This window comes from Uranotaenia lowii, chromosome 2, assembly GCF_029784155.1.
Source record: "Uranotaenia lowii strain MFRU-FL chromosome 2, ASM2978415v1, whole genome shotgun sequence".
NCBI lineage: Eukaryota > Metazoa > Arthropoda > Insecta > Diptera > Culicidae > Uranotaenia > Uranotaenia lowii.
The window spans coordinates 129026476-129052558 of record NC_073692.1 but is presented as its reverse complement, the minus strand read 5'-3'; the positions used below and the strand labels follow the sequence as shown (position 1 = coordinate 129052558).

Below are 26083 nucleotides of genomic sequence, written 5' to 3'. Positions count from 1 at the left end.
TTGTAATTTCGTAGGGCACGCCTTTTTGTCGCTTTCAGTTGTCGTAAAGCTGCTGTAGCCCATGGAGTCCGAGGATTAGCATTGGCGGTGCGTTTTGGCACATGACGGTCGATTACGTAGTTGAGGATGTGCGAGAAAGTTTCGGCTGCAGCATTAGGGTTAGGTAGTTCGAGTTCGGATTCCCAGCCTGTAGTGGCCAGTACGCGAGAAATGATATCGAAATCGGCGTTCTTATAGTCCAAGTAGAATCAGTTTATCAGCGGGGTTACACAATCTAGAGATATTAAATGTAACCAGTAAAGCCGGGTGATGAGGGCCTACTTTAACTAGCGGTGCAGGTGCTGATTCGATAGTTGGTAAACGAAACTCGTCATTGGCGAAGCAAAGATCAAGCATCCGGCCGTTCTCGTTTACAACACTGTGGATCTGACGGAAGGTTGCTGTACTCAAAGAGTCTAGAATAATGTTCGAAGAAGCCGAAAAAGTAGAGCGTTCAGGATCAGAATAAAGGAAGAGCTTATTTTAGAGATGCAGCGTGAGAATGATTCAGCTAAGGTAACGTCTCTCGAACGATCAGGAGGCAAATATAGTACGTCAACGTAAAGCTTCCGGTCGCCGAGTTCGATACGGGACCACACCATCTCAAGATTATGCCAAGATTCATCATCGATTGGCATAGCTCTGAATTTGGACCTTACGGCGAGTAAAGCCGCGTTTTCACAAAACTCACTATTCATGTAAACGTATTGATGCGTCTATCTTTGAAATTTTATACTTAATCTACACACTTTTCAAAATAATTCAGAGTTTCAAAATATCGGAATATTTTTTAAAAAATAAAATGAACTTGTTTTTATACTCATAGAAGTTTTAAAACACTATATTCAATGATTTTTAAAATCATAATTTAAGTGCATTTATTGCACTCATCAATAGAAAAAGCCCCTAGATGTAGACTTTTGATGTCTGTATAACAGTTGAAGGCTGTGCTGGAGCATTCAAATGAGCTGTCAAATCTAGCTAACAATATGCTTCTCTTTCCATTATAGGTGAGTTTAGGCTAGGGACACAAAGCGAGACAAAAGCTCTAACTGCTCGATTTTTCGACTGTTATAATGTGTGCAACATTTAATTTATGCACGCATCAATAAGAAATTCTGTGAAAACGAGGCAGGCTGGAGAACCCCTACGCCACGGACGAACTCAGGGCGGGGACGACTGGTGACGCTGGCAGGAATCAGCTCGACTGAGTCGAAGGGCACAGGGGTCTCCGTGAGGCCCGATACGTTGCATCCCGGTGATGAGAACTCAGTACCAGTCGTGATGATCGTGGGGGGCGATGAAGAACATGTTGGAGTACTAGCAAGCACAGCTTGGTGATAACCAATGAATGATGTACTGTTGGGCGGAAATTTATCAACCAAAAATAATGTTCGAGATGATGTAGAGTACTTGCCTGAGTATGCAGGCTGAAGAACCTCATTTCCACGATCGATCTCAGGGCCGGGACGACTGATGACGCTGGCAGGAAACTGCGCGACTGAGTCGAGGGGCTCTGAGATCTCCGTAGTGCCTAGTTCGTTGCATCCCTGGGTCGAAGCCAATGCCGCTGGGACAGAACCTCCAAGGTGTGGTAGAAAATCGATAAATCTGTCGAAAGGCAGGAAAACATCAGGCGCAGGAAGCGCTCTCAAGTTCGATGAATACTTGCCTGTAAGGGCAATCTGGGGAGCCTCATCACCACAGACGAACTCAGGGCCGGGACGACTGAAGACGCTGGCTGGAAACGGCGCGACTGAGACGAAGGGCTCCGAGGTCCCCAAAGGGCCAGATTTGTTGCGTCCCGGTGATGGAACCCGTAATGCGGCAGCAATAAGATCAGGCTGGAGAATCTCGTCACAACAATCGAACTCAGGGCCGGAAGGACTGAAGATAAGGGCGGAAAGCAGCGCGACTGAGTCGACGGGCTCTGAGGTCTCCGTGGTGCTGGCAATTCAATCATTAGGTACGTCAAATCTTCTCAGCCTATTGGATAAGGGCATCGTGTCATTACGAGCAGACAAAAATGTTATCTTTGTACCGAAGGAGGACATTCTGCTTCCGGAATCGTTCCAATTAAATAGGGAATTTTAAATAATTTTGAAATCTCAAATTCCAAGTTCACATTCGCTAGTTTCCCATTCCATGATTTCTCTTTTTCTTCACAAGAAGCCAGCCAAATTGAACCACGAGTGCAATAAACCGATTCTTTCAATCGATCTGAATGGTTTATTTGGGTGCATTGAAACGATCAGATGTCAACCGTTACCATTCAACTAATCCCGCATGATGATGAACTCAGCACACTCAGTATAGATCGTATTAGTTTGACCGCTTTCAATGATCCTCTGAGCCAGACATCTCTGCTTTGTCGTTATATGGGTGATCTTTTCGATGTGGATGTTGTTTTTCCAACAGAAAGAAAATGTCTAGAGCGTCGCGACGCAAACCAAACTACTTGAAGGAACTGTTCCTTTAGCCTGTTGCAGCTAATTACGACTTGATGTCAAAACTGTGCAATTTTTGCTCTTGACTTTGTCGGAACGAAACAAAGCAAAACTTCTTGGACCGAGAAAATCGTGGAAAAGGGCAATCACGTCTTTTTAGAAGAAGGTGCCACTGCTGGGGATGTGGAGAAAACTGCAGGAAAAGCGTCTCGCGAAACTGCGCCTGCGAGAAGGGGTTTGTTTTTATTTACCATCGCAAGCTATAGACTGATATTGCGGCTTATTATAAATCGCATGTTTTTCTCGTTATTTTGTTTTGCTCCACTTAGGTTGGAAAAGTAGGAAAAAGGCACACACCACTACTAACAGCTAGCCTCGTTTTGCCAGGGTGGTGGAAAGGGATTTTCCGACTTAACAGACATCTCGACTGACCGATCTAGACCGATGCCAAGAACAAATCGGAACTCTACTCAGTCAACATCGATCCTCCAAAGAGGGAAGCAGTTGAAGTGAAACTGAAGAAACTCACAAAAAGTGGTCCAGGAAAAAGTTCATCGAACAGTTGCACGGAATTTGATATCCAATATTAGTTAACAAAAAAAGTGAAAACATTCGACTGAAACAAAGAGCATTTTCTTCTTACTGAACAGTGTGAGAACGATTTCTGAAACCGGAAGCATTTTTGTGATTCTTGTATTATATCATCAAGTTGAGAATACTGTCGATCGGTGATTGAAGTGTATTGCACATCGAATAGGACTAATTGAATTTTCCTGAGCCAGTCAGTTTTTTTATTTGGGATACGATTTTCAAAGTAAGTTGAAACACAAGCTTAGGTGTGTTCGTATGGGTGTGAAATTTGAACTGTGCAAAGGTTGAAACATATATTTTTTGCAGCTGAATTTAAAAAAATTAAATTATAACGACTGCCAAACAAAATATCATACATCATACGAAATTATTAATTTCTAAATTTTTAACCTGGATCCTAATATTTTAATGTGAATTTGAATTCTTAATCAGAGTTTTGAATCAGAAATCTGAATCTTAACTTCAATTCTGAATTCTGAATCTGAATTCTTGATCCTGGAAATGAATCCTGAATTTAAATTCTGAATCTGAATTTTGAATCTGGATTCTGAATCTTAATTTTGAATCTGAATTCTGAATCTGAATTCTGAATTATGAATTCTGAATCTGAATTCTGAATCTGAATTCTGAATCTGAATTCTGAATCTGAATTCTGAATCTGAATCATGAATCTGAATTCTGAATCTGAATTCTGAATCTGAATTCTGAATCTGAATCTGAATTCTGAATCTGAATTCTGAATCTGAATTCTGAATCTGAATTCTGAATCTGAATTCTGAATCTGAATTCTGAATCTGAATTCTGAATCTGAATCTGAATTCTGAATTTAAATCTGAATTCTGAATCTGAATCTGAATTCTGAATCTGAATCCTGAATCTGAATTCTGAATCTGAATTCTGAATCTGAATCCTGAATCTGAATTCTGAATCTGAATTCTGAATCTGAATTCTGAATCTGAATTCTGAATCTGAATTCTGAATCTGAATTCTGAATCTGAATTCTGAATCTGAATTCTGAATCTGAATTCTGAATCTGAATTCTGAATCTGAATTCTGAATCTGTATTCTGAATCTGAATTCTGAATTCTGAATTCTGAATTCTGAATCTGAATTCTAAATCTGAATTCTGAATCTGAATTCTGAATCTGAATTCTGAATCTGAATTCTGAATCTGAATTCTGAATCTGAATTCTGAATCTGAATTCTGAATCTGAATTCTGAATCTGAATTCTGAATCTGAATTCTGAATCTGAATTCTGAATCTGAATTCTGAATCTGAATTCTGAATCTGAATTCTGAATCTGAATTCTGAATCTGAATTCTGAATCTGAATTCTGAATCTGAATTCTGAATTATGAATTATGAATTCTGAATCTGAATTCTGAATCTGAATTCTGAATCTGAATTCTGAATCTGAATTCTGAATCTGGATTCTGAATCTGAATTCTGAATCTGAATTCTGAATCTGAATTCTGAATCTGAATTCTGAATCTGAATTCTGAATCTGAATTCTGAATCTGAATTCTGAATCTGAATTCTGAATCTGAATTCTGAATCTGAATTCTGAATTCTGAATCTGAATTCTGAATCTGAATTCTGAATCTGAATTCTGAAACTGAATTCTGAATCTGAATTCTGAATCTGAATTCTGAATCTGAATTCTGAATCTGAATTCTGAATCTGAATTCTGAATCTGAATTCTGAATCTGAATTCTGAATCTGAATTCTGAATCTGAATTCTGAATCTGAATTCTGAATCTGAATTCTGAATCTGAATTCTGAATCTGAATTCTGAATCTGAATTCTGAATCTGAATTCTGAATCTGAATTCTGAATCTGAATTCTGAATCTGAATTCTGAATCTGAATTCTGAATCTGAATTCTGAATCTGAATTCTGAATCTGAATTCTGAATCTGAATTCTGAATCTGAATTCTGAATCTGAATCCTGAATTTGAATTCTGAATCTGAATTCTGAATTCTGAATCTAAATTCTGAATCTGAATTCCGAATCTGAATCTGAATTCTAAACCTGAATTATAAATTCTTCATCCAAATTGTGAATCGGAATTATGAATCCTATTAAAACTTAATGTTGTAATAAATTTTAGTCCCTGATGAAGATCCTATTAGGTTCGAAACGTTGGATATGTAAAAATAAAGTCGTTCTTACTAAAAAAAACCTTGAGACTAAAACCCGAAAATCAACTCAATAAAAGTAAACTAAACAGTCGCCCTTAAAAAATAGAATCTTAATTCTGAATCTGATTTCTGTGAATGATCAAATATTCACAAATTTTGGATACACAGCAGGTTTTTTTTTTAAAATAATTTAGCATGAACAGGCTCGTGATATAATTTCCTACCATTTGTGAATTAGTGGAAACAAACAAGGCTGAATAAATTCAACATCATAAAGAAAACTCACGAACCATCGGATGAATTTGAAAATGTTAACCATATCTTTATTCATTTAGGCTGGAACAAATATCAATTTCTTCTTTTGTCAAACCCCTCCCCCCCCCCTTCTAAATTTCCAGAAAACCCGAAGAGGAAATAAATAAAATTTTAAGCATTTTATAAAAATTTCAATAAAAAATTCAAATATCCAAAAGATTACAAGACCTAAATACAGATTTCAGAAGATTGGAGTTATTCCACCTTTTGTATTTTTGATTTTATTGAATTTTTCGATGAAAAATTACTCGATTTAGAGGTTTTGTGCAATGATATTGTATTCAATTTTGTTGCATACAAGCTTTTGTGCAATTTATTCAAGTTTATTTGTTTTTCGCATTGTTTTATTATTATCCCCCCCCCCCCTGCGATGTTTCAACTGTGAGTGATAAAAGATGGATTTGAAATTTGTTCCGGCCTTAATTTCATTAAATAAAATTTTATATACAGTAATACCACAGAAAACAGATATCGGGCCCCGAACAAAAATGTGTTGAAAACGTGTGTGAGAATACCAACCTAAGTTTCAAACCAAATTCGTAAGTGGACTAACATCCATAAGATGTCGCTACCAGTACACATATTTTTCCATTTTTTCGACACGCTTAGAAATTAATACTCATAGCTTATCTCAAATGAGGCCATTGCAAAATATGAGAGTAACACAACTTATTGTGTAATAAATTATAAGAACATCTTGATTTAAAAAAATGCAAATCATATTTCAATCACACTTTAATCGCTGTCATATGTCCCAGCATATGCCCCATATTGTTCAATCAATATTGACGCTGAATTGAAAGTTGAATTCCAAGTTTTAAAGTATGTCTGTCAGTAAATAGTTTTCTAGAACAGAGAATGTGAACATAAACGTTATAATTGTTAATTATTGTGGGACCTGTTCCGGAGTCTATCGGAGAACCGGAGGACAGTCCGGATTTTCTCTGCGGAACGTCATCTCTTCGGATGTTCACGGAGCCGCAAAAGCGCCAAACCGTTCTGGCGCACGGCATACTAACGAACTGACGATTGATTGGATCTGCGGCGAAATGTGCGCTTGAGAGAACGAGAGGGTTCGAGCGAGAAGCATATCAATCATGACAGGTCGGACGATGCTGGCAAATAGTGGTGCCAGTTGCTTTGTTTGACTTTATTGAACATTTGCCATAATTCCTTCTCCTATATCCCACATCTTCCCTCTTCTCCATTTTAAAACAAACAAATATATATTTTTTTGTCATGACAATAGCTTTGCATTGGTCATAATGTTTCGTAAAAATCAGAATGACAACATGTAACAAAATATTGGGGTATCACATAGAGTCAGGACATAGATAAAAAAAATTTACTGAATTTTAGAAAATCTAAAATGTTCAATCGAACTCCCTGTTGTTTCGTCTAGTCCTACAAAAGCTTATGTGGGAAGTTGCTTATAATGGGCATTCAAACTGCATGGTGTTTTTTTTCTCGTGTGTCTAAATTCTTGACATGAGAAATTTTTACTCGATTACTTGTTCTCTTTCTTTCCTCTCGGTTTTAATTTTTATGTTTATTTTAGTTTGCTTTTGGTCAACCGGGTGTGTCTTCATCAAGACCAGTCAAGGTTTAGTTTTTCTTACAGCTTTAAGAAATTGTGCTAATTGAACTGACAAGTTTTGAAAAACTTTCAAATTCAAATTCACCATTTGAGATTCATGTTCACAACTCGGATCTTAGACAAATGTCATTTTTGCCATTATTTAAGAAAATTACACTCAAGTATCTTACTTGAATGTCACATTTGTATCTCTAACTAAAATTCACTCAATCTCGGAGTTGATACAATTTGAAATGCAAACCTGGGCCATCAGATGCCAATCGCAGACTTAGTTTTGAGATTCTGATTCCAGCTTGCAGACTCCATTTTACGCCATAATAGTTCATTATTTTATTCAGATATTCCGTAGATGTTACCGTTTACAAGCTCTAGCTTTATTAACTGACAGATCCTTCCTATTTTTATATCATTACTACAATATCCTTCGGCCACATAATCCGTTTCTTACAAAATGTTTTGAACAAACTTAAGTGTTCGTTATAACTCTTTCACATACACATATTCTCGAGACGGATCCGAAGAGTTCAATTAATCAATTTATGGAATCAACTTGATTTAAAAAGCTTTTCATTCAGTACTTCATCGTTAACTTAAAATCATTAAAATTTGAAATTTTCTCATCTTTTCATCTAATTTTTATTTTTGGTTTTGTAACTCTCAATTTAATCTATGTTTCGAGGTTAATATTTAAACACTACTACAAATCTTAATGCAGTCTCAACTTATTGAAAACTCTACGGCTAATTGATTTGACCAGAACAGAATTCATTCGAAATCGACCACATTGTTAATATTCAAATCGGAACTATTATCTTTACTCATCTCCAAACTTCATTTTTGACTTTCCAGACTTTTGGTTTCCGCCAAAAATAATAATGCGTTTACATAACGTTGTTCACGCAATATCCGCCGAAATCAAAATCAGTTTTTATTGTTCGTTGTAGTATTGTCATAGTTTTCCGGTGTTTTTCAATTAATTTTCAATTCTATACTCAACTATAGTCCTACTTGACACTGGTAGTATTAGTGGTAAAATTTCTTTTTCGTTTCTGTACTATTTTTTTTTGGGGAAATTTTTTTTTTCTCTATTAGTTCAACTGCATTCGAAATAGTCGATTTCGTTAACTTAAGTAGATTATGAGGCAACTTGTCATTCAGTTTCTCTATCTTATTCCTTTTTTACCATTCTTCCACGGATTTATGTAATCCAGAGTTGGAATCCACCAAGCTATCAGAGATTTCTATCAAAATTTATCGACATTTTTCAATCCACTGTCAGGTAATTTAATCGCTTTGTGCACGGCAGCCTTACAAAAAAATAAACTTGATTCAATCTATCAATCCATAGTCGGTATCGAGCTTCCATGTATCCTTTTTTAAATCCGAAGTCGGTATCCGCCGGACTTTCAGAATTAAGGCACCGGTATCCGCCGTTTTTTTCCATCCAAAGTCGGTATCCACCGAACTATTAGGTCCTATTCACCGGTATCATTCAGTTTTTTCTATATTATAAATCGGTATCCGCCGATCTTTTGAGCCTAGTCATCGGTATACACCGGTGTCTTTCTCCTCCAACCCATGATCGGTATCCGCAAACCACGGAGATTTTTATACCGGTATCCGCCGGATATTCGTAGCCATAGTTGGAACCAGCCGAAATATGGCAATTTTTATACCGGTATCCGCCGGTTTTCATCCCATAGTCGGTATCCGCCGAACTATGGCAATTTATATACCGGTATCCGCCGGTTTTTCAAACCATAGTCGGTATCCGCCGAACTATGGCAATTTATATACCGGTATCCGCCGGTTTTCAACCCATAGTCGGTATCCGCCGAACTAGGGAATTTATATACCGGTATCCGCCGGTTTTTCTTACCTAAGTCGGTATCCGCCGAACTTGGGCAAAACCACCAATCTGGTGTCATGTGCAATTTCCTCGTCACTTGCACAATATTTTGTTTCACTGCTGATCGCCATTTTGCAAAAATATTTCATTGGCGTCGTACACTTCACTAGTTTCCTCACTTCCAGGAATTGGAGAATCAACACTGTGATGTCCCGTCCTGTCACGGTCGCCAAAATGTGGGACCTGTTCCGGAGTCTATCGGAGAACCGGAGGACAGTCCGGATTTTTCCTGCGGAACGTCATCTCTTCGGATGTTCACGGAGCCGCAAAAGCGCCAAACCGTTCTGGCGCACGGCATACTAACGAACTGACGATTGATTGGATCTGCGGCGAAATGTGCGCTTGAGAGAACGAGAGGGTTCGAGCGAGAAGCATATCAATCATGACAGGTCGGACGATGCTGGCAAATAGTGGTGCCAGTTGCTTTGTTTGACTTTATTGAACATTTGCCATAATTCCTTCTCCTATATCCCACAATTATGGGTCGGAATTCCGGTTGATGTTATCTTGTAACTCATGTTTATTCATTTCTGCTGATTACTAACCCTGAGTTACAAGTCCTCATGTATCGATCTGAGGTAACATCAACCAGAATATCGAGCCATAATTTACAATTATAATATTAATGTTCACATTTTCTGTTCTAGAAAACAGTTAACTGATAGTAAAATCCCAACACATATTTTAACACTTGGATTTTTTTTTTAAAATCATGATGTTTTAAAATTTATTACACCAAAATTTGTGTTACTGTCATACATTGCAATGGCCTCATTTGAGATAAGCTATGAGTATTAATTTCTAAGCGTGTCGAAAAAATGAAAATAAAAATAGGTGTACCGGTAGCGACATCTTATGGATGTTAGTCCACTTACGAATTTGGTTTGAAACTCAGGTTGGTATTCCCACACACGTGTTGAGCTCCAGCCCGAACTCTGTTCTCTGTGGTAATACCTCGATATAAAGCAACGAAATTTTTTTTTTCGTTGCTTTATATCGAAGTTACGTTATATCGAAACACTACTTAAAATGGTCCTTTGAAGCATCGAAAGTGATCGTAAATGTGAAAAAGTTGATTTTTAATTCTGTTTGTACGGATTTAATACTTTTTACTTTCTACCATTAAAAATCTTGGCTTCAATGCTTCAATCGCTCGCTATGCCCAAAAGCGACATCTGCAGATTGTTTTGTTTTTAGATCTATTAATTCAATGCATTCCTTGACGTTTAATAATTGTGGTAAATGTCACCAAATAATGACATTCTGATATGATAGACGAATAAAACCAAACAAAAATCCCAAAGAGGGTGTACGTATTTTCAAAACGGCTCAGAAGTGTTTCTTTGTTTTTTCATAGCAAGTGATAAAATCCGTGGATTCGCGATGGTACAGAAGTCTGTACAGTATACCGCTGCAAAAAATGACTTTATGCTCCCATATGTTTTTTCGCTGCCTTTGAGGTCACCAAGCATCAGTGTTATATTTGAGATGATTTGGTTGATACCTGAGTTAGCGCAACGCGTTTCAATTTTGTATGGAAGAAGAAATTTTTGTACGCTAAATCATCCAGAAAATTCAAAAAGGCTTGAAATGAAGTCGGTCTTTAATTTTAGTTTTGACTATTCTTAAGTTTCATTTTTTGCTTACATGACAAGCAGCTAAGAATTTCATGAAAAAAGTTATAACCATTTCAAAATAAAAAATCTGAATCCATTGAAAAATTTTCAAAAATGGCAGACTTTGCTTGCTAGAGCTGTTAATAATTGCATGAAATGTTTTTGCAAAGGCTTTATTAGTCAATAAATTCTCTCGCAATGCAAAGAGAGATTTTTTATTTCCATCCTACTGTTACACAGCTTTCAAACAAGCAGTCGAAAATGAGATAATTAAAAAAATGAATTTTGAATAGAAAAAATTTATAAAACATTGAATAACTTTTCTGGAGAACAAGATAGGTTTGTTCTTTGTTGACTTGAAATGTACTGCAAGAATCAAGGAATATCCAAAGTTATATATTTTGGAACTTTCAGAACATCCCTGGCTATTTTTGAATGAAAATTTTTGTTTTTCCATACAAATTTCCATACAAACTTAAAACTCGTTGCGCAAATTCAGGACTGGATGGATCGCTTACAGAATTTTTATAGCTATTTCTGGCAGCAAAAACAACCAAAAAAAGTTATGGGAGGTGTAAAAATTTAGGAATTTGAAATTTCCATACAAAGCGTGCAGCGGTCTACTGTACAGTGATTGATCAACTGTCAGCAATCATAAAAACTTATTTGAATAAAAGACTACATACCCTACTTACCTCACTTCAGCTTAAGCGACTTATCTGTAGGTGCAAATATAGTCATTAAGTTTTCAAATGGAGTTACATGCTCTAGGCTGGATTTTCAAAAGCACAAAAGCGACTATCACAATACTGAAAGTACTTGAGTTACATTTTCAATCCTTGCGCTCATTCGCTCTTTACGCCTCTGAGAATTTACCGCATGGCTCAGAAACAACATTATTATATTTTTATGACAAAAAAGTATTGAAATTAAACATATTTATTAAAATTAGAAACACTTTTAAAAGTTACGTAATATAGAGGCAAAAGTTGCTTTATATTGGGTTACGTTATATCGAGGTTGCTTTAAAAAGAGGTTGCTTTATATCGAGGTATTACTGTATCATTAACCGTTTATTATTTTGTCATTTTTTCTTCGAGTAAGATTGAATATGACGGTTGAAGAATAGTTTAATGAATTGATATCAAGAGCACATTTTTCTAAATATTTTGAAAATAGAATAATTTTCGTGAAATCCATATTTCAAAAACATTTTAAATTTTTGTATCCATGTCTTCAGCAAACTTGTAAATCTTGATCAAATTCAAAATTTGTTGGACAAATAAGGTCATATAAACTTCATCTATAGGTTCAAACATAATAAAATGAAAAACAATTAGCGAACAAAAATATAAATTTTTAGGCTTTTTTTTTGTTATTTTGGGACCCCGGATGAAGATTTTTCCAATAAGTTTATTCTACGTTTTAATAGTGGTTATTTTTATCTACAACTTTGCTGAAGAAATTGAAGAAACATTCCGAAGGGTTTACGATCCAAACTATATAAAAAATATTTTATTATTGAAACATCAGAAATTTTTAGATTTTTGTGTGAAATTTCCGAAGATGCGAAAAGCAACTTCAAACTAGTGGAGAGTGAATTTTTTTCCAATTTTAGTGTTGCACTGTGTTATTTTCAAAAAGTGCAGTTTTTTGCGGAAAGCTAAAAAAAATTGATGCAAAAATGATGCAGGGAATTTTAGAGTTTCTGTCCTGGAGGTGTTAATAAAAGAAGTCGAAGATTCCTTTGAATTCAGCTACAGTATTTGAAAGACCTAAATACTAGTATTTCACTAGCTACTTGCTAGCATCCTCAGTGGGTTATCGACTGAAGAAAGTGTATCATTTCCCTCCGTTAAATTGTCCAAGCTAGGTAGCTCTGATTTATTTGTATGTAAAAAGAACCTTCGAATGCTCGGCAAATGTGCCGTTGTCAGTTTCTTGGGCCTACCTACCCTTTTCTTCAGTTGATAATCCACTGAGGATGCTAGCAAGTAGCTAGTGAAATACTAGTATTTGGGTCTTTCAAATACTGTAGCTGAATTCAAAGAAATCTTCGACTACTTTGAAATAAAAAAAACCTGCTTTTTCAATATCAATTCGCGAGGTACCAACTTAAAAATTAACTAAGGATACTCCATTGAAAAAATATATAGGTATATTTACAAAACTATAATTAATGCCTGGTATTCACTTTTCTTTTAAAGTACAGAAGCAATTCGTCGTTTCTTTCTTCACCATGATAATTTATTTCCTTTTGTCTCTGGTCGACTGTAAACCCATCATCGGCAAGACCGAGATCACCTTCCGTTAGTCTGAGAGCGCTTGTGTCAGCTAATTGCGCACCTTTTTCGCCGCCATTACATTTGGGGGATGCTGTTTGCGCGTTCTGGGAGCGTCTGTCTATCAATGAAATGATTGCCAATGGCACGATTGCCAAAAGCAGGGCGGGAAATTGATTGATGTTTTTTTTTCGAATTTTCTTTTTGTTCGCAAACTCTCGATGGTACCTATCTAACCGGATCCGAGCAACGTTTGGCTGCGAAAAAGGATCATTGATTGTTCCAATAGACTGATCTCCCTGGAGCCTTTAACACAGATGAACCTTTACAGCTTCGTTTTGGTTCACAACACACCCATAATTTTTTGAAGAATTTTTAAGTACATTTACATGAGTAAATTTGAACTTTTACGTTTGTATGGGAAAATTGCATATTTTGTTCTGAAAAATCAACATAATTTTAGTTTTTTTCTGTGGAACCGAACCTGATAATGGATTTTGTGCCAATTTTTAAATTCTTCAAACGATATTTTCAAATCGACTTAGTCTATTTTCCAATTTAGTTTGTATTAAGCATCGTCTCTCATGAATCATGAATGTTAGCATGATTGAAAACATTTTTATTAAACTTTGCGAGATAAGTTTTACGATTAAATAGATTGGCTTTTGACGCGAAAAATCACAACAGAATTTTAAGAAAAACAATGGTTGAAACCATTATGCCAGTTCAGTGCTATTCCAGTCAGATTCAATAACAGAAATGTTTAATTTGCACTGCACTAAGAAACATGATTTCATACACATGTGACTTGTTGCGAAAAAGTACTCCATCAACACTTCAGACAGAGCTATGATGTTCGTTCTGATGTTTGGCACTTTCCTTGCTCGGGGTTTCTACACCGTTTTAACGTGTCAAACACCACACCAGACATACTGTCTGATGATGTGATACCGATTTCAGGCAGGAAAAACAGCACAACAAACATCATTGTTATTTGAAGAATCGTAAAGAAATTTTTTTAAAGTTCAGGATGTGGATGACATTTCCAACGTAAAACAAATGACAAGAAATGAGACAAATTTTCTTATATTGTCTTATCTAACTAGGCACAATCAGGTAAAAAGGATAGGATAAAACCAATCGCAAACGTTCATGTTCCATCCAAATGATGGTAACTTGCCGGACCGAAAACATCATATCTAATGTTTATTTATACTACAACGCAATTTGGGGAAGGCAATTAAATTTGAACTTCTTTGCAGACAGACAATGTAATGAGAGAGAAGGAGAAAAGAGCATTTGAAGATCGTTGTGGCAAATGACAATTTTTGTTGTAACGTGTGTCGATCTCGACACTTTTAACGCGTTCATGCAAAAGTGATTTGAATGTCTTTCTTGTGTTGATTCGATTCAAATTTCAGTGTGAAAAATTTCGAATAAAGGTAAGAACTCTCAAATTATGTCAACTCAATCTATCTTTAACAAAAATAATAGGTCATTCCAAGGTAAGCGTGCACAACGAAAAAAATTATCTTATCGCTATGGTCTATAATACAAATCCTTAAAATTTTAGAATTTACCACCCACATGGAGAAAAAAGACAACTTTTGTTCTAGTTATTTCAGCTGGTTATACCAATCATCAAAGCGTAGTAGATTTTTTTGCATCCAACTTTAAATATAATAGACTCAACTACAAACTGATGATTGACCTTACGCAATCAACTATGAATATAATAGATTCAATTGTAATAATTGATTCAATTGTTAATATGATAGAAACAACTACAATCGCATGATTGATTTTATGCATTCAACAATAAAACAATTAGGTTTAACTACATTCCTAGTTGATCTCTCAAGTTTAACTATAAATATGATTGAATTAATTGTAATGTATTGTTGACTCAACTGTAAATATGATCAATTCAATTACCTTTTATTTATTTTTTTATTTATTTGATGTCTTTGACTGTGTTGTCATACAGACCATTAGTATTAACTTGATCTTAAATTAGGCTTTTTTCCTGTTGGGGAGGGAGTCCACTGCGACCATCAAGTTGATCTATTGTGGTTTACCCCGCGTTATTATTTTTACTTTGCTTCGCTACTTGATACCCCTGCACTATTGGTTGAAGTTGCAGTTGTTTACCGGTAGCACTACGAGCACACATATCTAGGTAGGATCTCCAAGGGCAATCTAAGTTCCCTTGGAAAGATCCATCCACATGCATGTGCTGCATCATTGAGGCGTACAATTCCAAGGTATTTATACACGGCTAGCATTTCACTAATGCTAAAACCGCCAACCTTCATCATACTATGTGTGCCAGGTTATGTCACGACCGGGATTCGATCTCATGATCGTTGGCTTAGAAGACAAGGATGCTAACTCTAGGCCACGATCTACTGGCCTAGAAGATGGCTAGATTATAAGGATGGCTTAAAATTGATTACATCACGAATCAAACATTTAAATTTTGCTTTGGATACATTGTAGTCGAAATAAATAAGAAACATCATTAAACACTCGGCAGCATCGTTAAAGTGGATGATTTTGGCCGAATACTGTTCTGCTTCTTGGTAGCCAGAAAAGAGTCGGGTAACGTAGTTGTCGAGCTGGAGCGTGTAGGTTCAAAGAGTGAAGCAGTTGCGGATAATCGATAGCATTCGTAATGATACCATAGACAAACCTTCGTTGGAGGTAAGTTCTCCTTTGGCTCAGCGGCCCTCTCAATTCTTTCAATGTGAACGGAATGAAAAGGTGTCCAAGCTGGTGCGGCGTATTCCAAGACACTGCGTACGAGCGAGCAGAACATCATTTTCTTGAGCATAAGGGTCTTTAAAACTCGAAGTATTTCGACGAAGTAATCCGAACAAAGCAAAAGCCTTTGCCGTTTTTATTGCCAAATGCTTTTGCTCAAATTTTACTCCAAGATCTTTTATCACGGTTGTTCTTTCTAGTGTAGAGTCGCGGAACGAGTAGTCGAAGGCAACTGAAGCTCTAGTTCTGAAAAAGCTTATACATTTATACTTTTCGGCATTCACTTTTATTCCATTTGTTTCACACCAGAGCAATAACCTTTCTATATCCTCTTGAAGCGCTGCGCAATCCACAATTGAGTCAATTACTCTGTAGAATTTCAGGTCATCAGCATACAGAAACTTTGATGACTAAAGACAGGTTGCCAAGTCATTAACAAGAAGCACAAAGATTAGCCGGCCTATAAATTCTGTTTCACATATAATCTGGTCGGATAAATAGATCATTTCTCCGCAAAGAAATAACGTACAACAAAAGTGCCAAAATGCCATTTTGTAGAGTTTTTATTGCACTTTAAGGAAATATATACATGAAAATCATTCGTCAGCTTTTCGGATGAATTTTCAAACTTTTTTTGTGATACCACCCATCATTTTCTGCACAGCACTGCTGGTAACCTCATTCGCCATCTTGTTCCACCACTTTTCCATTTGAGCGGGTTTTTTCATGGTTCTGCCAAATTTCTTCAGTTTACCCTTAACTATTGCCAATATTTCTCGATGGGGCGAAAATCCGGACAGTTTGGTGGGTTGATACTTTTTTCAACAAAATCGATCTTATTCTTCTTATACCACTTAACGACATCCCAGCTGTAGTGGCAGCTTGCCAGGTCCGGTCAGAACTTCACCGGACCTTTGTGGGATCGAATGAATGGCAAAACCCTCTTCTGGAGGCATTCTTCTTATAAACATTTCCATTCATTGTGTCCCCAGTGATGAAAATCTTAGACTTCTTCCCACAACTACAGATCCCTTGCCAAATCATCAACTTACGAGCAAATTTATCTGCGAAAACAAACTTGAATCTATCCGCAACATTCCCTTTACGCTTCGCAAGGTAAAATTTGTTACCGGGTATTTGTCCAAAATCCATTTTGACGTAAGTTTCGTCGTCCATCAAAATGCATCCGTTGTATTTGGTTAACACTTTCTCGTACAACTTCCTTGTCCAGGTTTTGCAACCAGGTTTTGTTTCAGCGCCCTGTTTGGGTGTTTGCTTACATGATGCGACTGCAAGCCTTCTCGCAAACAAATTCGTCGAGCTGTACTGTGGTTCGTCTTGAACTCACGCGAGGAGATTCCAGGATTATTGTGAACTGATCGAATTACCTTTGCTCGCAGCATCCGGTCATATGTTCCACTTTTACGCCTGGTTTGTTTTGCTCGATCCACCGTAAGGGTCTCCCGGTAACGTTGCAGCACCGAATTTACAGTCGATTTTGGATATTTCAGGAATTTCGCGATCTTTACCCCTGACCACGTCGTTTTCTCTACGTGAGTGTGCAGAATTCTCTCTCGCCTTTCGCGTTCCATCGTCGATAACTTTTGACTGACTGCTTAAATCTTGATGAAATTTTCACCACGAAGTAAACAAACCATCCGGATCAAAACACTGTTAATAGATTCGCGATGTGACAACTAGGGGCGCTGCAGTAAATGAAAAGATGCGACCAGATTCTATGTGAAACAGACTTTATCAAAGTAGATATCAGCACAGTTTGGAGATTGAAAACTACACACGCTGCTAAAAAAAACGGCATACAAATCAGCGGACTCTTTGACGCTTTCCGACGTGCGGTCTCGAAACGACACAGACGATGATACGGTGTTGGTAAGACAACGACATATTTCAGAAAGTAGAGAAATCTTGTTTTACGTTGCGTTCAATTTTTAAGATGTACATAAGTATAGTTCAAAGGGAGAATTACGAAGAGCTTCATGGTCGGCTTCTAGCCTCGATAAGAAGGCTTTGGTTTGATCCGTCTAATCTTGAAAGTAACGTTGTCATGCTTAACGAACTAAATTGCGGCTTCTTCTTAGTTCGGAGTTACACCAAGGGAGCTTTTAAGGATGATGAAGGCTTTGGGTGTAGTCAATAAACAGTCGCGAATAATAGGAAAAAACGGCTATGATGGAAACAAAATAATGTCAACATTAGAAAACACTGCCTAAAATTCAATGACCCGAGCTGTGCCTCCTCGATGCTCTATCTCAGGAATGGTATAAGTGCTGGAAAATGTCTGAATCGGTCATTTTTTTGTTTTTTGACGAATAAACTCCGGTTTAAGATATAAAACCAAAACATGTTTTCAAACATGATATTATTTTGAAATCGTCTGAATATCTGCCTTTAGAAAAAAATGATTTTGGTTTTCGCGATTTTCTGAAAACATCCTCAACGTCAAAGTGTCCCCTAAATTTAGTGTTTTTCAACAAAGATAACTAACTTTACTTAAGAAATAATGGTCATCTTTCGATTTCTATGAATTTAGTTAGTTTAGCAGTTCATATTGAAACAATAAAAGTGCTAAAGTACAGAATACAGATAAAGACCTTCATGCAAATGATGGCATTAATCAAGGTGTGCGTCGATAGGGTGATCAATTTAAGTGTTCAATTCTAGATTCTTTACATATTTATGGATAAATAGGAGGAATATTGATTATTTGCTTTTGTTGTGAAATACATAGGTAACATTTGAAAAAAATATGTACGGAACATTAAAACACTTTAAAGAAATGTAGTCTTAACATTTCGACAATTTTTCCGACACAAAGCCCAATAAAATTCGGAAACTTCCAGGTTAAATTTTTGCGGTCTTTGATTTGTAATTTTTTTCTTCCCAATTTACTTTTCAATTTTAATTTATTCAAATATGTTTATTCAATTCATCTCTAATCAGCCAAATCTGATTAACATTATTAGACGATATAATATAAAAACATATTTTCAGATAAAATTTATTAATTTTTCCCATAATTCTAATCTTGGCTTATGGTTCTATCCCTATCCCACAAGGAAGGTTGAAATTAAAGTTTAAAATCAAACTATCATTAATTCGGATTTAAAATGCAGGAAATGGAAACGAATTCAAACATTTAGCTGAAGATGACATCAAATTCAAGCTCTTGATCGAAAAACACGTTCTTCGAATTATACCTAAAAATCCAGGTTTAGAGATCTTGAATCAAAACTCTAACAAGGGCTTCTATCTCACGTTTTTCAAAGTTAAGAGTTTTTCACATTTTTCTAACTGACTTAAAGAGTGTTTTTGTGCGATTCCTCACTTCAGCCTTACTAACATAGCACAAAGAATGACTTCTGGCTCAAGCTTTGCTCCCAGAGAGTCGGACGGTCTCGTCGTTTCTGTCTTCCAATTCGCACCGAAGACAAACTCGTGCTAGATGTTGGCTGTTCGCGCTACACAAATTGGCCCGAAAATAAACTGGCCGAGGCGCACAAAGTACACGGCACCGCAGTTGGTTTTCGCCAAAACGCAAAACCAGACCGGGAAAATCCTTTGTTTAATCCCATTTCCATCGAACGGAAAATTGCTTCGGCAAAAAAGGGCAAAAAGGCAGCTGCACGTGCTCCTGTACTGCGGAAAGCTGATTGAATTACTATACCGACGACTGTGATAAATAGTGTGAAGCCGCGCTTCTCGAGCAATAAGGAACAGATCATCTGAGGTGTATCTTTCTAAAGAAAAAAAACACGGCCGCCATGAACGGAAGAGGTCAGTACTCGCCGTCAGCTGTCCGGGCTGTGCGGATCCCCGGGGACGCGGGATAAAGTTAAACAGATCCACGGTCATGGTTGTGTTTAGATGGAACTCTTGTGTTAGTGGGAAAACTTCAAACCCAGCGCTTCTCAGTCCTAGAAACCCTAAATTATCTAGCCCTACGATAAAGGAGGAAAAACGGCTGTTAGATAATGTTTGAAACGACTCGTTCTGTTTCAAACCGTATTGGCTCTCATCGATTTGCCATGTAAATTGAAATAACTACACGAGTACTTCTAGCTATGTGGGTATGGACGACAGCGTGACGTCGAAGTAGATGCTCTAGTTTCAGTTTTGATGATCGTTTTCACGGACGGCACCAGAGTATGGTGCCAAAAATATATCCCGTGACGAAACGCGTTCGAGTTGAATGTAAATAAATACGCGATGCCATACACTCTTGGTCTAGCCTTTGGCTAGGTCAAATGTTTGATAATGCGTGCGATAATCTTCAACCGGCAAGCTTTGAGCGAAACTTAAAAAAAGGAAGACAAATCCTAATTTTGAATTAAATCCCACTAGAATTGAGAGATTCACTTTGTTTCTACCTTGCTCTATATGATTGTCAAACAAAGAGTCGCACTAGAAAATTCTTAACGGATAATCACTGAAAAAAAAACAGTTGGAATCGTTGACATATGTAACTACGCTGGTATTGACGATCAGCAGCACGATAATACTAGATTACGATTACTTAAGTTTTCTCACTGTGCGTTCTCGTCTGTATTGTCCATAACTCTAGTAGTCTTAAATTGTCTACGAAAAACCAATAATTCTCAAAAGGAATATTTCAACTTGTGTTCTCCAAATCGCTTCTCACTCAAATTACACCCAAAATTCAGACTTTACTCCAATCATGAGTTCTCAATATTTCAACGTCATTAGCATGAGATGGAAACGCCAGCAGCGATGATTCGATTTGAGACCGCCGGCATTGCGTAGACTGAAGGAAACAAAATTAAAACGTTTTCATGTCTTTCCCTATTCCATCACAAGATAAACGAAGATGAAAACATCGGCATAGAATGAATTTATCCGCTCGGCCAATGCTGTCTGTGTGTATGTAAGGTGGCATTAGTAATACCGTATTCGTTTTCACAACCCACCACGACATAACTTGACGAACATAATTCCTAAAATTCACTCGGTCCATGGCAATCGTTCTCCAATTTCTCGGACATTCCACATTAGCCATATGACGCTTCACTTGGTCTAACCACCTCGCTCGTTGCGCCCCTGCTAGTCTCGTTCCTAACGGATTCGTAGCGAACACTTGTATTGCACGACAGTCGCCGTATAGTCGCACGAGCTCGTGGTTCATCATTCGCCCCTAAACTCCGTTCTCCTGCACGCCGCCAAAGATGGTTCTTAACACTCGTCGCTCGAATACTCCGAGTGTACGCAGGTCCTCCTCGAGCAATATCCATGTCTTGTACCCGTAGAGAACAACCGGTTTAATGAGTTGATCATTCGCCACCGGATCTCACGGCTGGTGTCATTGTCTGCGTGCCAGGGAATGAAGATAGACCAAGTTTTCAACTATCTCCAGCTCTTCGCCGTCGATCATGACCTTGTTATCACTGGACAAACGTGTGCTTCGTCTTGGACGTATTAATCATCAACCCAATCCACCCTGCTTCGCGTTTTAGTTTGCGGTAGATCTCCTCCACCGCCGCAGATGATCTCCCGACTATATCAATGTCATCGGCAAAGCAGATAAATGTGCTGAACACCATGCAGGATAGATCATCGCCTTGTCGAAGCCCCCTGCGCGATTCGAATGAACTCGACAATTCACCCGAAATCCTAACACAGCACTGCATTCCATCCATCGTCGCCTTGATCAGCCTCTATCATCTCCTCCTCTTCCAGGCGGCACTTTTACTCCTGGAAAATTCAGACTCGCTGCCTCTCCCGCTGTCGGTGATTTTCCACATTTCGAAGGGTTCCTATTTGCATTACTGCCGCCCACGCGGCATTCTCTTCGTCCATCACCCTCCAACACTCCTCGTCGAACCAGTCGTTTCACATGATCAATGACGTTCTCCGTAACACTGTTGATGGCTATCTTGATGGTATCCCAACAGTCCTCGAGAGGGCTTCGTCATGCCAGCCCTCTGCCGGCAGCGCTGCTTCGAGTTTTGCGCGTAGTCTGCCACGACCTCAGGTTGCTTCAGTTCTGCGATATTTAACCGAGGCGGGCGCCGGTTTCATGTGTTGTTCACTACGGAGAGTTTTGGGCGCATCTTTACCATCACCAGATAGTGATCTGACTTGATGTTGGCGCCTCGACAGGATCTGACGTCGATGATGTCCGAGAAGTGCCGGCTGTCAATCAAAACGTGGTCGATCTGTGATTGCGTTTGGTACGCTGATCTTCAGGTGTACTTGTGTGGGAGGCGCTGCTGGAAAAAGGTACTACGTACGGCCATTCGTTTGGAGGCGGCGAAATCGATAAGTCTGAGGCCGTTTTCGTTGGTCAGCTGGTGCGCACTGAACCTTCCAATTGTCCGTTTGAATTCCTCCTCCTGGCCGACCTGAGCATTAAAATCCCCGATGACGATCTCGATATTATGTTTTGGGCAACAGTCGTATTCACGCTGCAGCTGCGCGTAAAATTCGTCTTTGTCGTCACCGGTACTTCCGAGGTGAGGGCTGTGCACGTTGATGATGCTGATGTTGAAGAACCGGCCCTTGATTCTCAACCGGCACATTCGTGAGTTGATCGGCCACCACCCGATCACGCGCTTTTGCATCTTTCCCATCACTATAAAAGCTGTTCCAAGCTCGAATGTGTTGCCGCAGCTCTGGTAGATGGCACGACCATCTGGGTACGTTCGTACCGTGGAGCCCTTCCAGCATACCTCCTGCAGCGCTACGATGTCGAATTTGCGGCTCTTCAATTCGTTGGAGAGCACGTGGGTACTGCCCACAAACTTTAGAGATCGGCAGTTCCATGTTCCAAGTTTCCAATCGCTAGTCCCTTTTCGTCGCGTAGGTCTTTGCCGATTTCCATCCGAAATTTGTTGTTCGTTGTTCGTTGCTTATGTTTTTTGTAGTCACCATCATCTATGAACCGGGTCTCACAATGCTCCAAATGACAAATTCTTCACTTGGATGAAAACAACAGTACGCAGCCAAAATTTGGTTGAACGCTACACGATTTATCAAATGACGGTTATTTTACAGTGGATATCGAAACAGTCTATATGCTCGTTCTTTGGAAAGCAGTTTCTCGATTTTGTCGATGTATTAAATAATACCCCGAGCATACATTTTTAATCAAATTATTCGTAAGGTCATGAGGAATATCGATTTTTTTCGTATAAACTACCATCAATATAGATAGGAAAATGTTCTTTTCCCTGGAGATCTTGGGTTATACCTTCCGAGAACAATCCAAGGAAAAAGCTAAAGCAATATCTAAATCCATTAAATTTGAGTTACATTACTTTTGCCATATTAAAATAGCCACGCAATTAATAAATAACGAGGCACATTCTGCGAGTCACGTGTCGCTGAAACACTTCACATTTCACTTCTTTATACTGAATCCAGAAAACGCTCCAAGAAACAAATTCAACATAAGAGTTTACATTTCTCAACTGAATGGGTTATTGGAGTCAGCACCAAGAGGCGAAATTTGGCAAGTCACGTCTCACGTAATGTTAGCTCAATAATTTTTTCATCTGGGATTTTCATCCTTTCAGATGATTTATGATGACTCTATTCAGAGTCTCAAGAACCATTTGCCTTTCGTTCTACAAATTTTAGCAAAACCTAGTCTGATCAATTTTAAACCTTCCCACACAGGTCGAATAATCGCGATGCCGGCGGAGTGTGCGGCAAACCCGCTGCAGCGGGCCCTCGCAGACGCCATCATCCGGATGGTTCCGAACGATGAGTTACGCATCCTGTTGGCTTGTGGAGCGAAGGTCAACGAGCAGGTAACCCAGGGTTTAAGACCGCTGCACTATGCCGTGTGGCAGAACAACGAGGCAGCCGTCAACCTGCTGCTGGTACGGAACGCCGAGATCGATGCCATCGACGAGGTCGGCTACAGTGCCCTGCATCTGGCCGCCGAGCATGGGTAATTTTTTTTTTGTTAGAATTTGAATTTCAACAAAAATTTACAATAATTGTTTAAATTTTCAACAGGTACTATGATCTAGCTAAAACTCTTCTCGATAGCGGATGCAAGGTAGATTATCGGGAGCCTTCGGATGATCCCTACCCGAGGACTACCCTGTGTGATGAACCGCTTCGTTTGGCTTTGCGCAACAAGCACTACGAAGTGGCCCGTCTTTTACTGTCACGTGGAGCGGATCCAAACAAGCGTTACTTTTTCGGTTCGGAAATTAATCTGGCCAACGACATCGAAAGTTTGGAGCTGCTGCTTGCTTATGGGGCAAATACGGAGGCAAGGGATCGTTCGGGAATTACTCCGCTGATGCGAGCTGTGCGAACCAATGGAAGCATAGATTCGGTGCTGCTGTTGCTGCAGTACGGTGCCAATGTGAACGCCATGACGGATGCTCGGAACGATTACAGAACCGTGCTGCATTATGCCGTCCTATCAGGTAGGCGATCTGAAACTAAAATTTGATTTGTTTTCAGCGAGAATAACCGTGGGTTCTTATTTATCTTTGGAACGTATTTAATGTTATTTTTGTTATGTGTCACGGGACAGGTCTTAAACTTTTTGGCGGTACGTTGAACCTGCAAGACAGACTCAATACTTTGAGCAATCTTTTTTTTTAACAAAATGAAAAGGAATTTGTCTAGTAAAAATATTCTAAGCATTAAACTATCTTATAGAATACTTTTAACGTTACCTGAGAAGCGACGACTTCGTACGGGACCTTGGACATTCGACATGAACTTTAAATTTGTCTGTGTTTCTCGCTTTGTACTTTTTCGTTGTTTAGGAAACGCTTCGCTGGTGAACATGCTTATCAAACAAGGAGCCCGAGTCGACATCCCTGCGCCTCTCCCTGAACCGGACAGCCCTAGCCCACTGGATTTAGCCGTTCTTAGGGGAGATCCGGTCCTAGTTCGGATACTGCTGGAAAACGGTGCCAACGTTAACAGAAGCAACCCCATCATCGGATCACCCCTGCACGTCGCCTGCGCCGATAACATCCCGAACAGAGTGGAAATCATGAAGGTGAAATGGTTTTTAAATTTAGGCAGCGATAAAGAATTATTTAGAAAATCTGCTTGATTCCAGATGCTCTTTTCATACGGTGCAGATCCCAATATGCGGGTTATCGGTGACGTTGCTACCAATGCCATTCTCAGACCCCCACTAGCAGAGCTGGTCGCCAGCAACCTTGACGTTACCCCAGCCGAGCTTCGCATTCTTATGCGATATGGAGCCAGGGTAGGTTGCCTCAATATTTTTTTTTAGTTTTAAAATTGATATTTGGGAAAAATGACTGCTCAAGTTAATCATTTGTTTTAAAATATTTTAAATTATTTTTAAAATTATTTGGCATATACATACCTTCAATTATTAAAAACGGTTCTTCAAATAAGAATTTCATACAACAACTTCTTCACAGGTAATCCTGAAGACGCAGTTCCGGGACCCGGACGGTCTGCTTAACTTTGTCAGCAACATGGACCCCAAGTCGGACTCCTTCCGGATACTGTTGGAAGCTGCCGAAGAGTTCGATCCCTGCATGATCCGTCGTAATGCACTGCTCAAACCCGAACAGCGAAAGCTGTTGCTGCAACGTGCCACCTCCCCAATGACATTGAAATCTCGGCTGCGAGCTCACTTCCGAAGAATCTTCGGCCGTAATCTACCGGAATTTGTACCGTCGCTGTTTATCCCCCAGGAGCTCAAGAGCTATCTGCTCTATGAGCACAGCTTCTAAAGGTGTTTTAGAATCCACACAGGGCCAACCATCGAGGTACAAACTTATTTGTAGATCTAGATTTTGTTTTCATTGATGCTGTGAGCTCAGAATATTTTCCTTTCTTGTGAAAAGTAACGGTCATGTATGCTCAATAATCCTCCACAATCTAAGACTTATGTTATAGCAATCAAATGTATTCCTACCAAGAAACGTACGCACTGTTATTGATAGAGATACGTATAAGTTTAACAAAACTCTTATGATACGATCCAGAAAAGGCTCGTTTCACTGCCCTGTTTCATAAACCGAAAGATGGATTCACTTATTTGCAAAAGTTTTCCAGGAGAAAGCGGAACTAGTTTAGAGCTAGCAATACACATATTCACGTTTTAAAGGAAACAAACTGTCTAACGGTGGTAGTGATCACAAGATTTTTTTGTGATAAACACAAATGTAGCACGATTCGGATTTAATATTTCTAGCTTATGGAACATTTGGACTTGGCGCAACTTTCTAGTGATATTGATTTGTAGGTTTAAATTTTTTGTGTCTAATAAATGGAAACTTCTGACGAAATACAAAATGTTTTTTTTTTCACTTATGAAGAAACCTTCTCTAAAACATGTTAGTGCATGTACCTTTTCAAGGAAAATTTCTTTCAAATAATTGTAGACAGTAC

The 26083-nt window shown here is 38.5% G+C and overlaps 1 protein-coding gene across 2 annotated transcripts; it reads left to right on the top strand.

The window, feature by feature from the left end:
• The first annotated feature begins 2874 nt into the window (after positions 1-2874).
• Positions 2875-25958, top strand: LOC129749218 (ankyrin-1-like). Of its 2 annotated transcripts, none has more exons than XM_055744159.1 (6): positions 2875-3300; positions 23354-23630; positions 23699-24120; positions 24469-24707; positions 24771-24923; positions 25105-25958. In XM_055744159.1, exons 2-6 carry the CDS (start codon positions 23368-23370, stop codon positions 25420-25422), a joined length of 1395 nt encoding a protein of 464 aa, XP_055600134.1. In that variant the 5' UTR covers positions 2875-3300; positions 23354-23367; the 3' UTR covers positions 25423-25958. The 2 variants fall into 2 exon arrangements, with proteins under 2 accessions (XP_055600134.1, XP_055600133.1); XM_055744158.1 differs by lacking the exon at positions 2875-3300 and adding an exon at positions 19230-19495.
• The last annotated feature ends 125 nt before the right edge of the window (positions 25959-26083 follow it).